This window comes from Varroa destructor, unplaced genomic scaffold (assembly GCF_002443255.2).
Source record: "Varroa destructor unplaced genomic scaffold, Vdes_3.0 BEIS01000004.1, whole genome shotgun sequence".
NCBI lineage: Eukaryota > Metazoa > Arthropoda > Arachnida > Mesostigmata > Varroidae > Varroa > Varroa destructor.
In genome coordinates, this window is record NW_019211457.1 from 39,786,485 (window position 1) to 39,801,619 (window position 15,135).

General features: G+C 44.0%; 1 protein-coding gene and 1 long non-coding RNA gene across 13 annotated transcripts in view; one reads left to right on the top strand and one right to left on the bottom strand.

Annotated features, from left to right (window-relative positions):
* Positions 1-15,135, top strand: part of unc80 (unc80, NALCN channel complex subunit) — a 46,482-nt gene that overhangs the window by 12,539 nt on the left and 18,808 nt on the right. For 5 of the 12 annotated variants that reach the window (XM_086987053.1, XM_022801210.2, XM_086987052.1 and 2 more), the window contains 19 exons: positions 472-546; positions 1,545-1,670; positions 3,976-4,152; positions 4,390-4,851; positions 5,203-5,348; positions 5,557-5,838; positions 6,175-6,344; positions 6,553-7,314; positions 7,476-7,622; positions 9,152-9,307; positions 9,666-9,980; positions 10,112-10,497; positions 10,732-10,896; positions 11,301-12,461; positions 12,762-12,905; positions 13,187-13,341; positions 13,503-13,688; positions 13,909-14,319; positions 14,879-15,073. In XM_086987053.1, coding sequence (XP_086843179.1) covers positions 472-546; positions 1,545-1,670; positions 3,976-4,152; positions 4,390-4,851; positions 5,203-5,348; positions 5,557-5,838; positions 6,175-6,344; positions 6,553-7,314; positions 7,476-7,622; positions 9,152-9,307; positions 9,666-9,980; positions 10,112-10,497; positions 10,732-10,896; positions 11,301-12,461; positions 12,762-12,905; positions 13,187-13,341; positions 13,503-13,688; positions 13,909-14,319; positions 14,879-15,073 — 5,621 coding nt within the window. The remainder of the gene's footprint in view (positions 1-471; positions 547-1,544; positions 1,671-3,975; positions 4,153-4,389; positions 4,852-5,202; positions 5,349-5,556; positions 5,839-6,174; positions 6,345-6,552; positions 7,315-7,475; positions 7,623-9,151; positions 9,308-9,665; positions 9,981-10,111; positions 10,498-10,731; positions 10,897-11,300; positions 12,462-12,761; positions 12,906-13,186; positions 13,342-13,502; positions 13,689-13,908; positions 14,320-14,878; positions 15,074-15,135) is intronic. The other 7 variants (XM_086987050.1, XM_022801213.2, XM_022801214.2 and 4 more) reach the window with 5 other exon arrangements.
* Positions 1-15,135, bottom strand: part of LOC111248614 (uncharacterized) — a 24,148-nt gene continuing 9,013 nt past the window's right edge. Inside the window, exons 4-5 of the long non-coding RNA XR_015326398.1 lie at positions 10,665-15,036; positions 1-3,668 (exon numbers count right to left, since the gene is read on the bottom strand). This is a non-coding gene — a long non-coding RNA (uncharacterized LOC111248614). The remainder of the gene's footprint in view (positions 3,669-10,664; positions 15,037-15,135) is intronic.

A 15,135-nucleotide genomic window follows, 5' to 3' on the forward strand; every position in this document is an offset into this window, starting at 1 on the left:
TTAAAAGGACTTTCAAGGCCAATCGGCCTTTCTTGGGTAAATTTATTGAAGATAACGAACAGCACCTGTGCTCTCTACTAAACCTACCTACATAGATACACATGTGAGCACCAGAAAAAAAATGAAATCAGGGTCCTCATGCAACACATGAGATCGATGCATAATAAGTAGTTTGAATAGACTAAGAACTGAAATAAGGCCGTATTACATTTGTTAGAAGGAATCTATGGTGCGATTGAACGCTCCCAGCGTTTGCGAGAGAAGCAGTCTAAAATGGCGACGGTGTTGTCCTTAGTGGCTTGACTCTCAGTTCCTCTGAAATCAGGTTAAATACGCCAGTAGCTGCCAGGCACAAGATCGTAGTTGTAAATTCTTTTACGTACGTTCGCCATTTTTCGGAACTTCTCAGTGTAGTCCAGCTACTTTGAAAGCCGTCATCAAGCTAACCCTGATCGCGATTTACCCTTCTAGGATTGCTTACTCCGGTCCGCCTATCGGCGAGTTGCAGGAACAGCTTTTCTTCAGGCATAGTCAACCTCAAAGAAGGTACATCGGTCTTGCATGACCTCAGTGTGTCTCCATTTGCATTTCTATCTTTTGTCACTCATTGACATTATATGCAGGTTTTATATTTAAATGTCGCGCATTATCTCTTCTTGTATCCATATTCTGAACATATTCCTCATAGTTTATCTTTTTTTGCTTCATTTGTATATATGTTAAAGCATAGGTGTTACTTTACGAGGGCGTTTCATCCAAAAATCTGTAGATTTCCGCATCGTCCTTACAATCAGTTCAGACATAATAATAGTATATATCCTCGTTTTCATCAAACATGCATTTCATATACTGACATTAAAGTATATAATATATAGTGTACTTTTTTTTATGTATGTAGTTGAGTTTACTGATTATTTCTTGTTGTACGATTGTAATCGTATTTCCTGCTACAGACCAGTAACATCATCAAATACTACCAATAACGAGCTTTTCCTGTCGACTGCTATATAATGGGAATACATTCTTATTAATCATTCCTAAGTAGAACGTTCACAGACTGTCGAAACTGTTCCGCTTAATTGCGTCCTTTCATTAAAGCTTTTCGGCCTTGTTAATTAGCTAGTTGATACTAATATAATAATAGAAAAATACTGAATATACTATTACAATAATATGTTTAGACAAATGCTTATTTCTGCCACTGTAAATCTTACAGGTTGTTATGATTAACAGTCATTAAGGCTGATCTGCCCCTGTGTCGATTTAACCACAAAATCATTTACTTTGCCGGGCGATTAAGCGAGCCGCTGTAGATCTGGGAGCAGAACATTGATACCGGGTTTCGTCTGTTTCAAATTTCAAAATCCGCGGTTATTTCTGCTGTAATCAGATTTGTCAGTGTTGTTGCTGCGGCAGCGGCGGCTGTTGTTACTATAATAATTAATATCATTATTATTATTATTATTGTCATTGAGTTTTGTCATCGTCTTGTTACTTTCTGTTCTTTTTTGGCGATTCTCTTGTTTGGTCTTCTTCAATTTCAGCTGCGATGTCCCCTCGGCAAGTACAAAGCTGCCGAAATAGCTTCTCGAGTATATTCCACCCTGTACAAGGTACATCACCGGGTGCAGCCAAGTGGAAGGACCCTGTGAATACAGATCCCCCGAAAAGTATCGAAATTTATACAAACACCAAAAAAACTATTCGGCTTGATCTATTTATTTTTATTATATCTATTAAACTTTTCTCGTTTCTAACTAACGGCACTTAAACTAAATAAACTTTAATGTAATAAACGAACTTGATAAATCCCCACCTAACCTATCACGTAGCAAACGCAATTACCTTATTGCTTGCAACGTACCTAAAATATGATTTTCGTGTACCTGCTTTCTATGACATGTCGCAACCCTGCTTCGCGCGACTACATCCCGCAGTCACCTCTCAGCTGCTGTATTCTACCACACCGTATCCATTATAACAACCAACTAATTGTATGATAATGGTCACTTAATATGTTTCTAATCAGCTATCCATCATTGTCACGGATTGAGCATCATATATCACACGCTTGTATATGTCTATATTCCATATAGTATATACATATTAATAAACACGCTGTTTATAACTATAAAATGTTCAAAATAAGTAGAGTGGAGATACTGATCCTTCTGAGGTTCTTCTTACGGGCACAAATTCTGAATGATGCAGATGTAGCCTACGTTGGAGGGATATCTAGCTTTTAGTTCTGTTTGACGGTAAATAGTGACATTAGAAGTTCAAAGTACATACTCATCGTGGTCGTATGTAACCTTATCCGTAGATGGTTCACCACTTAGCGAAATGTACTACAATTATATCAGCACATATCAGTCATCTCATTACATAATGTCGCTATACCATGTCGTTCTATACGTTCATTATCCATAAACTCCCTTCTTTTTTGGACAACTGGGCTACTTGCGCCGTTTCAGAGAACTTTTTATTTCTACCTGCGCAACTTCATAGTTATGAACCACCGCCATTGAGCAAATTGATTCCGCTGTCTTTTCACAGTACTGATAGTACGACATGTAACAATGGTATGAACTGTTGATAGATAAGGGGGTAAGACGGAAATCGCAGGTCACTTCAACGATCCGAGGGCTTCTTGGTCCGATTGCAGAATGACGTCGCTATGGATTACTTAGCAATAATAAGAAATCGTGGTGGCATTCGTAGCATCAAATCTAAACTCTTTCTTTGTTATATGAACCGCACCAAATTAAACTAACATGCTTCCTATTAAACCTCTAAAATACCTGGGTCGTGAGATCGCTGTGTGGTACATGCTAACCAGACTGTTAGTGTTTACGTTAGTAGTAGTTAGACTAAATAGGGAAACTGTTTGTAACAAACTGCCGCTTAATTCACACTAGCTGACGAGGCCGACTGTAATGATGTCAACGGCGACCTTATTTTCGAGGTCATATTCACAACCCGCACATCGCTTTAACACGAGTCCGTATGTTGTAGAAAGGTACTTTTACGCACCGATGTGACGATGACCTTGAGGGCCGTTATCTCAACGGTAAACCGACAAGGACATCAGTTTACCGAATGGCCTGTCAGACCATGATTATTAATGACTGGTAATGACTACTACTGATGATGGTCTAGTCAATGCGTAGACCGGTCGATCAAAATAATTGATTTGATTGAGCTCAGTGAGATTGATTGTTGATCATTAGATTTGAGTTCATCGCTGATTTCCAGCCTCGGTTCGAATTATCAACGATGACCTCAACCGCATGACATTTACGCGCACGTGGCTGCCGGGTTAGGACTTGACGCGGGGCTGTTTGCGTGTATCGTTCAGATCTGCTGCAGCTACATGATAAAGGAAACGAAGAAATAAAAATGTGTTTCTTGAACAAGCGACGGCACCAAACCTCATGATTTGTTCAGGAGCCACTAGGCACGACTTAAATGTGTTTCACTTACTCAGTGACCGTACCTAACTCATATACGTTAAATATATGCTATTCAACCCATATAATAACGCTCCTATATTTCTATATATCAATACTTATCTGAAATATGCGTGTGTGTATGTGTAGAACTCCATGCTGGCAAACTGCAGAGAAGCTTTCTTTCGGCGTGACAATTCGTTACCCCACAGCCATTTCCTGTATAATTACAAAAATATAGTTGCGGCAAATTATTTTAATACAAAACTGCTTCCGATTTGTAAACTGTAACTCGAATTACAAGAGTCTATTATCCACGCATCGCTCCGGACCATTTACGATTCTTAGAATTACCTCTGGACACCTCACGACTCGTTTTCAGATCAAAAGTTCTCACAGCGAAAGAAAGCGGTTTCCATTCTGTAAGACAGTCTATTCATCATTGCTCGCCAACCGCTTGCACTCCCTGATCAAATCATGGCCTTGCAGGAAATCTGATCTAATCAAAACGATATACAAATTGCAGGATACGCGAACAATTTTGGAGCCAACCCTCGCTCGATCGAGCACGTCGTGCTCAGCTATACGTTCAAGGCGATGGCCACCAGACTCGCCAGGAACGCCAAAGAACTCAGGAGTCAGGAGAACATGAGTCTATACTGCGACCTCAGACAACTAATCAATTTCATTCACGAAAATCACGGTGAGAACCTAAACTTATGTAACCACTGTATGTGGCAAACAGGTTACGTTTCTTATGTTGTAATATATTTGATGGATTGAATTGTTTTGATGTAACAGTGTGCCGTGGTTACCACAAACACAGAGAAAGCAGTGAACCTATTTAAAATTCGCATCTTTCTGGCTCCAGAAGCATTGTTAATTTGAATACGCTTTTGTGATTTGTTATGCAAAAATAATATCATGTCTGTTTCGCTAGGAGGGATTTTCCGTCGAGTCGCATTATCAGGGCTGTTAGAGAGCGCAGAGCGCCCTAACCAGTGTTCGGGCAAAAGCTTTATTCCGGGAACGAGAATAGTGCGGCACGCGTCCCGGATCATGGACGCCCAGGAGCAGAAGGAATCAGAAACTTTGGCCGGCGTCAAAGTGGGAGATACTAGTATGATTGTCGTCGATGAGACCGACAAGGCTGGCCGAAAGAGCTTCTTCAAGAAGAAGTCCACGGTCAAAAAGGTTCCTAGCTCACAGAGCAAGTTCGACGAAGAACCTTCCCTTTCCGCGGGCTCCATGGCCAGCGTGACGCCGCAACAATCACTCAAGCTGATGAAGACACTCGGACCCCGCCTGAGTGTCGGCCCCGATGGTAGCGACACCCTGTCGCTCGGTGCCAAGCAGAAAAATCCTTCCGGCTCGAAGCTGCAACTTCTAAATTGGTTTAAAGGTTTATTAGTTATCGGCCAGTAACCTATACAACCGTGTCGACGGCTCCGAGATGCACACCCACCTAAACGAAGTGTTGCTTGCCCAATTTTTTATAATGAGATATAGAGTACACTCCAGAGGAATTATGTATGTGTGTCCATTGTCCTGTTCATAGACTTCGAGCTCTTCATATTCGAATATGCAATTTTTTGAATACATATTGCAGCGAACAGGGTGAATATAAACTACAATAAGAAGTATGCTCCTTTAAGAAAATTATTGTTTACACAAATGCATCTCGAACTGAGGCCAGATTTTTCAGTTTTTCTCCCGATTTCCTCATTTTGCTGGTTGTGTTGACGTTCTGCAGGCGGTTCGGGCATGACCCCAGTTCCGTCATCATCACAGCTCGTGCTTGACACCGACGATGACCTAGACGGAGATACCCTATCGTTTAAATTTAAATCTAAAGGCAAGGGTGCAGTCAGTAAGAGTTCGTCCGCCGGTTTGCTTAAGGTGAGGATGCCCTAATTTTTAAGTAACATAAATTCCAGTGAGTGCCATTCGAATTCACTTACGAACTGGAGTAGTCATGTAGCATGTCTTTGAAGTGCTCGTCTGCATAACAATTTATTTTAAAGTTCTGAACTGTGAATCAGTCAATCTATTCATTTAGCGACATTAATGATGACCATGCTTTGCGTTGGTTCGTTTCTTTTATCAGGCCAAAAAACGAGTCGAGGAGCAGCTTTCGAAGCTGGGCTTCGGTCGGACCAAGAGCAAGCATGGCGGTTTCGAGGAGGTGGCTGACTTATCGCGACGGAATTCGTTTGATTTAGACAACAGCCAGGAGAGTCAGGCCGCAGCCAGTTACTTCGTTAAGGAAACCCGACTCGTCAACATTAAGACGGTCCGAGATGGCATGCTTCGGTTCGCATTTCTGCTTGAGGCCTGCAACCCTGGGACTATACCTGACCCACCACTACTCGCCGCAGCACTAGACCTGGTCCGTCGGGCGCGGCGTTTAAGCTTTGATGAGGACATGTCTTCAATATTATCGCGTGAAATTTTCTTATAACATCATAAGACATTGCGACGCATTGCTTTTATCCGAAACCTTTTCCATATCTCTACGTGGATTATTTCATAGGATAATTGTATCGTATTTTAAAATAAGTCTTACGAAAGTAGAATATGCTTATGCCAGCTATATGGATTAAAGTTCGTGTTCAGTTTATATGCCTGTTCAGACTGAATTAGGATCATTATAATGATTAAAAATCTAATCATGGCAAACACTCGTGCTTGTTATAGTTAATACTCCTTTTTTGTGTGTTTGCAGAAAGCTCCCGTCGTTTCTCGCGCAGCGCTATTTCTTGAGTGTGCCTACTTCGTCCGGAGATGCAACAAAGGCCTTTGGCCCAGCTGGATGAAACTTAATCTACCGCTCTTCCGCGCTAGTGGCGCCATGAGCGGCGGCGCGGGAGGACGGAGTCAACCCGCCTTACACAGGTGAAAATAATAATAAAGACAACACAAAATAGGGAAACATAGAATTACAGGCACGCGGTTTTGAGTATCCAAACGTATTCCCATCTAAAATATTGGTCGATTAACGTAGACGGTTCTTTCACTAGCCCATGGCGAATATTTTAAAAAAGGTCATGGATGGATATTGCCCATGACGTATGTCTGTCACGTATGTTGCGCATGTTTACAGGATGCACACACTGCAGAGAGCTGCGGGCAGGATGTTCCATGAATGGGCGGAAGCTATAGGTGCCCGACTCGAAGAGCTCATCGGGGCAGACGTGAGCCCCGGTGGACCAGGAGCGGGTACAAGTGACGCGGCATCCACTACCACGACGATGATGGTCGAGAGCTGGGACCAGATGACGTTCGACGATGCTAGACGCCGTCAACTACGCGTCGAAGACGATGAGGAAGACTTCCTTGACGAGGCGTCGATCTGTAACCAGCGCTGCCCGTTCGCCCTGCAAATGGCGGCATGCCAACTCCTGCTGGAAATTACATCGTTCCTGCGAGAGACGTTCCAGTGTCTGCCGGCCAGGGGAGGTCCGTCACGGCAATCGACCCGCGGCGAGCGCCAACCGGGAGCCCCTATGCCGATAGGTGGACCTCCGGCCGGCTTTCAGTCACACAATGCTAACAGGAGATGGTCTATGGCTTTGAGTACGCTGGGGGTGAGCCAAACCTCGGCTCACAGTCTGATTTCGCTCGCGGAGCAGACGCAAGCAGCCCATCCGATGGCTGGCGTAGGTGAGCGAAGGATCAGTTTTGTGCTTCACGAGGCGGACGCCGAGTCTGACAACCAGTCGGACCATATGGCCGGCATGGCGGCCGGGCTCCTCTCCTTTCAGCAACAGCACCTGCATCAACAACAGCAGGGCGAGGGAGCCGCCGGGTCAGTCGCGGATCGTCCGCCCGCTGGACCCGGTCAGGCCAGGCAGGCTAGACAGAGGTGAGCTAATAATGATTGAGGGGCTGAAAGGTTTCAAATGCATCTGCAGCATGAGACGTATCCATAAAGGGTGAGCATATACATACACAGTGTATAGTGAATGTGTAGTACTAATGCGATGATAATATCTATTCACTCAACCTTAACTTTTGTATTAACAGAGGCAGCAGACCAAGTGGCAGTGGTATCGCTGGATCAGTTGCAGCAGTCGCGGCTGCCAGCCACCTGCTAAGAAGGGGTCACCACCAGTCGAGTTTGAAGCGTTGTAGCCTCAAATTGAAGAGACAAGATCGTAAAAATCGCCCTAGGTGAGAAGCGTTGCTGAATGCTTGAACAAGAGTACCTATTCTCGTCTAGTAAAAAGTAGCTCTAATATTACATATGTAGACTTCTTCCATACCTGTAATTAGCCATAGACGTTCGAAGCTAGTATAACGTATAGTTCATAGGATGTTTTCTTCTGCAAGCGTGGTAATGAATCGTACTGACCTGTTAGAAGTGAATCCGGTGGACTGTAAAATTTACCAATTTCTGAACTGCGGGTTGCTGGCAGACGAAATTCGGCTGGTAAACACTCCAGTGTCTTAGAAAGTTGCAAGAAAGAAGCATGCAAAAGAAGAAACATTTCCTAGTCTCCAAAATCAGCCTTCAGTGGTCTAGTTTTTGTTCATCGAAGACCACAGTGCTGCGGAAATACATCGAAGCTTGACGAAGTCATAAGTCACGGAGGCCTAAAGCGAAAACCCAGTACGTGAATGATGCAATGCTTTCAAAAATGGGGGTTCGAACGGACCAGATATCGGAACGCGGAGAATAAGAATACATTATTGCTTTTGAGGAGACCTTTTGTGAAAGCAGAACTTGGAGTCTAAGGGTTTTATTAGCCAAAACTGGTATTTAATATGTAGCGTGTCACAGCAACATACCCTAAATACTGAAAATGCAGAAACTAAGCGAAAAATGTGTCCCCGTCGATCGAGTGCAGGCTAGTTTGAAATGCATGTGATGGATTCCGTATGCAACTTGCGGAACTTTAATTAACCAAAAACTTGACAATAGCTCCACCATAAAAGAGACATGGTTCAATCTCTCCGCAAGCCAGAGAGAGCTCAGGCGAAATAATGGCGTTAGCCTGGAGGGAAAGCGAGTTCGGTGGCAGTATCGTTGCGGTACTTGCAATGATCACCCAAAGCATCTGGTATTATGAAGTACTCGCCGAAAATAAAACAGTGAATGCAGTGTGTTGTCTCGAGTTCTTCAAGAGAGTAATGCACAGTTGGCAAGGTAATCGAAAGCACGCCGGATATTTGATGGCAATGCTCGACCTCATTACCAATTAGTTCCTAGATTGAGCATAAGAGTAGTCAACGTTGCCTTCAACCTGAACAAGAGTACCTATTCTCGTCTAGTAAAAAGCAGCTCTAATATTACATATGTAGACTTCTTCCATACCTGTAGTTAACCATAGACGTTCGAAGCTAGTATAACGTATAGTTCGTAGGATGTTTTCTTCTGCAAGCATGGTAATGAATTCTCCAAATCTAGGTCCGTGTAATCACGGGGCTTTCCATGCCCTCGAAAAGTTATCGGCGACCAAATATAGGCTAACATCGATTTATGGGAACGCAAATAGTAGGTATATATGGCTGTCCAGGAAATACCAGAGTGCTGGGATAAGTGTATTAATTATAAAGAAGAGTAGATTTGACATATCGTGAAAAATCATTATTTTAGCCCAACGCGTTCAAGAGTTATTAATTTTCAAAGATCACGGGAGTCGCCCATAACGCCCTAATAGTAGTTCGAACCCCGAATTTTTGCAACTCTTCTTTCACAGATCATCGACATTTGCCGCTAGTGATGAGGATGCTGAGGAAATGCTCAGACGGACGGAAAGCATCAAGTCGCAATCGCTGCCGCAATCACAAAGGCAGCAACGTAAGGTCAGCGCCGTATCGGACCGAAGCGATACGAGCGAGCGCGCTGACATCAGGTATTATCACATTCAGTTTGTTGTTGTTTATTCTATCATGTTTGTACAGGTCGTTGTACCTGTACAAACATGATCTGTCTCGCAATCATTCTTCGGGCGAGTCTAGCAGTAGCAATTGTGAGTCCTGATCATTGCGCTAGCCTTTTCTGTTCCATTCGACGGCACCAGTATCAACGCAAAGTAAGGTTTAGTATGTACGTAATAGTTTCTAACTTCGGCGTTTGCTTCGATGGCCAGTCTGTCATTTGAGCAAACGTCGAGCTTAACGCTTTCATCGCCCTAGCGCGTATACAACCTTCGATATGGAAATGTGACGATTCTGCATGCAATTTTTTTATGCTACGTATCTGGTACATAGTGGAGGAGAGGAATCGCCAGGTGTTCTAAGCGACGACCAGCCCCCGGATAGCCCGGCAGAACATACTCAGGCTGGTACGGGTGGTCCAGGGGCGGGAGGTGGGGGCGGTGGCACTGGACCTTCATCGACGGTTCATGGCTTACCAGCTTCCGGCGGCGCTGGACATGGCGGCTTGACATCATCAGCCGCGCAACTCGCTTCGGGCGACAATAACCTCTCCCAAAACCTCCCCTGGATCAATGCCATCATTGCGATACAGAAAACACTTAATTTCACCTGTCAGCACCAGGGATTTTGCCATCCGCGTTGTTACAGGTACGTACTACACCGCAATTGTCCCCTTCAATACTGCAGACATTAACTAATCGTTTCTTAGTTTAAATTCATCTGTTCGACTAAATGAACGTATCTCTGCCTAACTAACGTATCTCGTGGTTGTTTTATAGGCGACAACTGCGAGCTTGCAATAGGTTAACAAAAAGTATTAGAAAAATATACGGCGACGACTTTGGTCTCACAGAGTGCTCGACGGAAGACCCTTGCCCAGCAGCCGGGATAGGGGCCGAAGGAGAACAGAGTATGGATGATAAAGAACTCAAAAGCAAAGAGAAGAAGTTCAAGAAAATTATCACCGGGCCGAGCTCACCGCTTCGTCGTAAAACTAGCATTCCCGGTCACCTTTACCAGACCGACAAGGGGGTAGGCGCTATCGCAGGCAGCTCTGGCCGAAGCGCAGGTGGCGAAGATCGCGTGCTTGATACGCCTCACCTGAGCGGGGCCCGTTCGCTGCACAGCTCCACCACCTGTCTTGTGCACGATCTCGAAATGGGCGGTGAGTAACCGCTTGCTTTTCGCGTTTACTTTAGTCTTTTGCCCCCCACAGGCTTTTCAATAAATCGAAATAGTTTTTCCACTAAAAATAAATCATGTCGGTTAAAGCATAAATTATATATATATATATATATATAACGGCACAAATATACCTTCTTTAATACATACACGTTAATAAGGAGACAAAATGCTTCGGATGTTGATGTTCTTTATTTTGATCCCCTTCAAAATGTAGCGGAGCCGTACTTGAAGCAGTCTGGCCAGTTCGAAAAGAAAAAGAAGGATAAGGAAGAAAATCCATTATTAAAATATATAAAAAATCAAGTGGTCAACGTTTTCCTGGCACCTATGTCGCTTCTCATAGAGGGAGCAGTCATTCTTAAAGAAGACCATTTTTTTGGTAAGAATAAAAACATGATTCGTTTACTGCTGTGGGTAGCATAGATGATCTGCGGACTTAATATTGTAGCAACACACTTATGTATAACTATATAATTTCAAATAGACGCTGTCTTACCTACACAAAAAAATTCACTAGAACTCTGCTTCTTCCATTTCTAGGAATCTTTTTTGTAATTATAAGTAATTCAACCGTGAACACAGTTTGCCCGTACGCAATTCTCAAGTAACCTAATCCACCGTGGTAGCTGACGACATTATCATACCATTTCGCTGTTGTTTAGGGCTTTACAAACACAGCACAAAAACTTCCGTAGAACTTCTCTGAAGTTTAGAAATTCCGCTTACGTTATTGTCATCACAGTCTCTGCTTGTTCGTTTTTTCCTTCCCGTTTGTCCCTGTAGACATTTTACCGGTTGCCTGGGAGCTTATACTGGAACCGGATCAACAACTGAGTTCAATCGCATCAGTGGTGTTCATCTTGTGCGCCGTCAAATCAGCGGAGCACGCTAGCGAGCTCATCGAGAAAGAGCTCAAGTCAGAGGACGTTAATCAACGTATTCGTGCGCTACTACGGATTCAGAACCTGTGGCGGCACCGTTACCAGTGTTGGCCGCGTATGGAGGAGAGTGCCCACGTGCTATTCAAGGTGCCGCCACCAAACATCGAGTTCACGTTACCGAGTCCTCGAATTGCAATGGACTCGGCCCCTGTAGCAGATCCACCGTGGATGCCGCAGGTTAAAACGAAGGTCGAAGAGGTCACCATCAATCAGGAGCAACGATCATTCGTCACTGCCACCCAGACCCGACGAAAACAACAGATGGAGCTTATACAACGGGCGTTACAAGCCGAAGACGAGAAACGGACGACAGAACGAGAAAACTTCTTCATGACATCGATCAGTCCCACAATGCAAGCAGCTTACGAACCGGCGTTGTACCAGCACCCGGCCGACGCCGAGCACGGCGTCGGCCCAACGGCAGCGGAGAGCGCCGCCGCCAACGAAGCCGTAAACGACCCGCACGAGCCGCAGTTGCGGGCCGAGCGACCACATGCGTCACACCCTATTCAGGTTGCCCATTCACTATACCCATCTTGCATGTGTTCCTCTGCCATCACAATCATCAACATGCTACAGGACGTCCAGACCAACTATGAGGGAGTGGCCGTCTACGAGGTTGCCTTCAAAGTCATCTGGCAATGTCTCGTCGAGGATACGGCGCTCTTTCTCCGCTACCTCCTGGAGCGGCTGACACGCGAGAAGCCCGACGCCATCATTCAGATCCTCCGCCGGTTGATTCGCTTTATGCCGCGCTTGCCAACGCAAGCGGCTCACGTGATGTACAATTATATTGTTGGCTTCGTCATGTTCTACGTACGCTCGCCGTGCGAGGGTTATTCCGAGCTGATTGCCGCCTCGCTATCGGCACTCTGGCTCGTGGTGCCTTCCGTATACGGACTCTACCTCAAAGATCTTAAACAGGTGCTCCGCAAGGAGCAATGCGATTCAGCCCTGCTTATCACAGCCAACGTCCCCAGCGCTAAGAAAATCATTGTGCACGGTGAGAGTGGCATGAGACTAGTGAACAGAGTATTACTGGCGGATACTGAATATCTGCCTAATAGTACGTGAACACTTACAATACGATGGAACTTTTTTCAACCCAAATATCGTCACTTGAGGTTGTCTAGTACAAAAGAGTCTCATTATATGCTTGAGCTTTCAAAAGAGTGTGCTCACCTTACGAATTCTCCTGATATTTTGATCGCTTCGGAATTTCTAGTGTTAGCTTTTCATTATTCTATTGTGCACCCTATATAACGGATATTTTATGCTGTGGTGTCGTCGCTTTTGTCTGTAGGCCAAGATGACCCGGGGGGAATTCCGTCTCAGTTCCCTATACACGAGGACACGCTCTTTCAGCATATTCTTCAGGACAGTTTGGACTTCTTTGGCATCGAAGAGAACCAACAAAACTGCTACTTCCTTGTCGATACCAAAACAAGTGAGTGCATTACAAATTTCAGCAATGAACTCGAGTGACATTACACAGATCTTTATACTCATATCCGGGGTACACAATGATATATAATAATGACAATATCTCTGATCTAAACTTGACCCGAGGGGCAATTATAGTACATTCGTATTTAAATTATAAAAGGTAGATTTCAATGGCAATCGCTGTTGCCGTCGGAGACACAGTAATTGTAACTAGGAATTGCGAGCTTCTATAAAAAGGCTGTTTGTGAAAATGAACTAAATAATGTTTATTTGTTACTTCAGATACGATGCATATAAGTAGCGCTTATATCCGGGACCACTATTTCTTCAAACGCAGCCAGTATCCACAGCTCAACCTGATCAAGATGGAACCCGATACCGCGCACGCAGCACTTCAGATGCAATACTTTCAACTGCATTTTATAGAGGCTAGCAAGGTCAGTCATTGTAGGAACACCAAAGCCATACGGGTTACACTAGCGGTTGCGGCATTTTCTCGATTAATTTACTCTTAATATTATTTCATCAATTAATAAAAATTCGATTTTTGATGAAATAAAGGATTTTATAATGCTAGGGTTGATATCCTCATACGCAGGTATTAATGAGTCTGGCCGTACTTCGTAGCAATCACCAATTAGCTCCGCGTGTTCTCTTCCTTCACGATGAACTCACGAAACTGCCGTCTTTCCCAAGAAAAGCGTTGGAAGCTGATTTTAGCATGTACACGGGTAAATACGGAAAGCAGGTACTGGCCATGGATACCATGCACAAACTGTGTTGGGTAAGTTAACTTTTGTAAATGTTGTAATATAAATGCAAGCATACATATAATGTATTCAGGTATGTTCTTTGTTCACCAACAGGTTTGCTAGACTTGATTAGGTTTTAGAGTTAGTCTTGCTCACACAATAAGAAAAACATTCCAACAACTAATTCTCTATGCAACAGTACTCTGTATGTGACGGCCATGACATCTTTTTGATCTCTGCTTTTTCTGCTAGGTTCGGCTGATGGCGCGTATGTTCGAGGCGATGTCCGGCTTCTTTGCGCATTCTTCGGACTTGCATCTATTTCTAAATGTGGTGAACGGGGCCCTTGTTTTGCACTGTGAAGATGCCGCCATCTTGCGCCTCTGCTGCGCCACCTTCGTCAATGCCGCCCACCAGTTTAAGAACATCTTTGCCACCAACGGCTACCTTCTCATCATGCCGACAATGCTACAGATCTACTCCAACCACCAGACCAACGGCCTCCTCTGTCGCACCATAGAGTTTATATGCAAGCAATTTTACATCATGCACCGAAAGCCGTTTGTACTGCAGATGTTTGGTAGCGTCGCCCCGCTGTTGGACACTGACACTGCCAGCCAGTACGGAGATGCGTCCAAGGTTCAGCCCAAAGCATTTTTCCAGGTACAGACGTATCCAAGCCTCGATACCATTCCTATTGATATATAGATAACGATCTCCTAAGACATGTTGATCACACTGCAGTGCTTAAATGACGATAGCAAGGTCATTTTCTATTCTCACAGAGTACAATAAGTGCTTTATCGGTGGTTCAGAGTTCCTTGTTATTATGATTCCGTTAGCTCCCTTTTTCCAATGCATACTTTCATTTCATAAAGATATATATATATATATATATATATATATATATATATGTAGAATACAAAGGAATTTCTTGGTCATCTACAACACGAAAAAAATCTGAATGCAACATGTTCAATCAAGATTTGCACTGGACAATATGCGCACTGGTGGGCACATAATTCATCATCTACTAAGGATATTAGCAAGCCCTTGAGGCTTTCCTTTGTTTTCGTTAAGTTATTAGATTGATTTTGTATAAATAATCTTGCTGTCTAAGATATAAATAGCAATGGCTTTACATGAATCGAAAGCACTAGGCATCTTCCTATGTTCGTTGTTGCAATTGCAATCCTTTTTTTACTATGGACATTTCATGCAGCTTCTACAGTCCCTCTCACAATATATCGTTGACCCCCTTGACATCCTGGAGCTGGTCGACGCTGAAAAGCCACTTCGCGCACTCGACTTCTGTTATCAAATGGATCCTGACGCTCTGTCCATTCTCGACGCTATTTCGCTGTGTGTTACCGTCTGCGCCTACTCAGCGGATACACATCGATCGCATCAAATGCTGGTTAGTGTAATTCTTGCCGTACCGTATTGTTAGTTCATACTTACCCTTAGCCATCTTTGTGT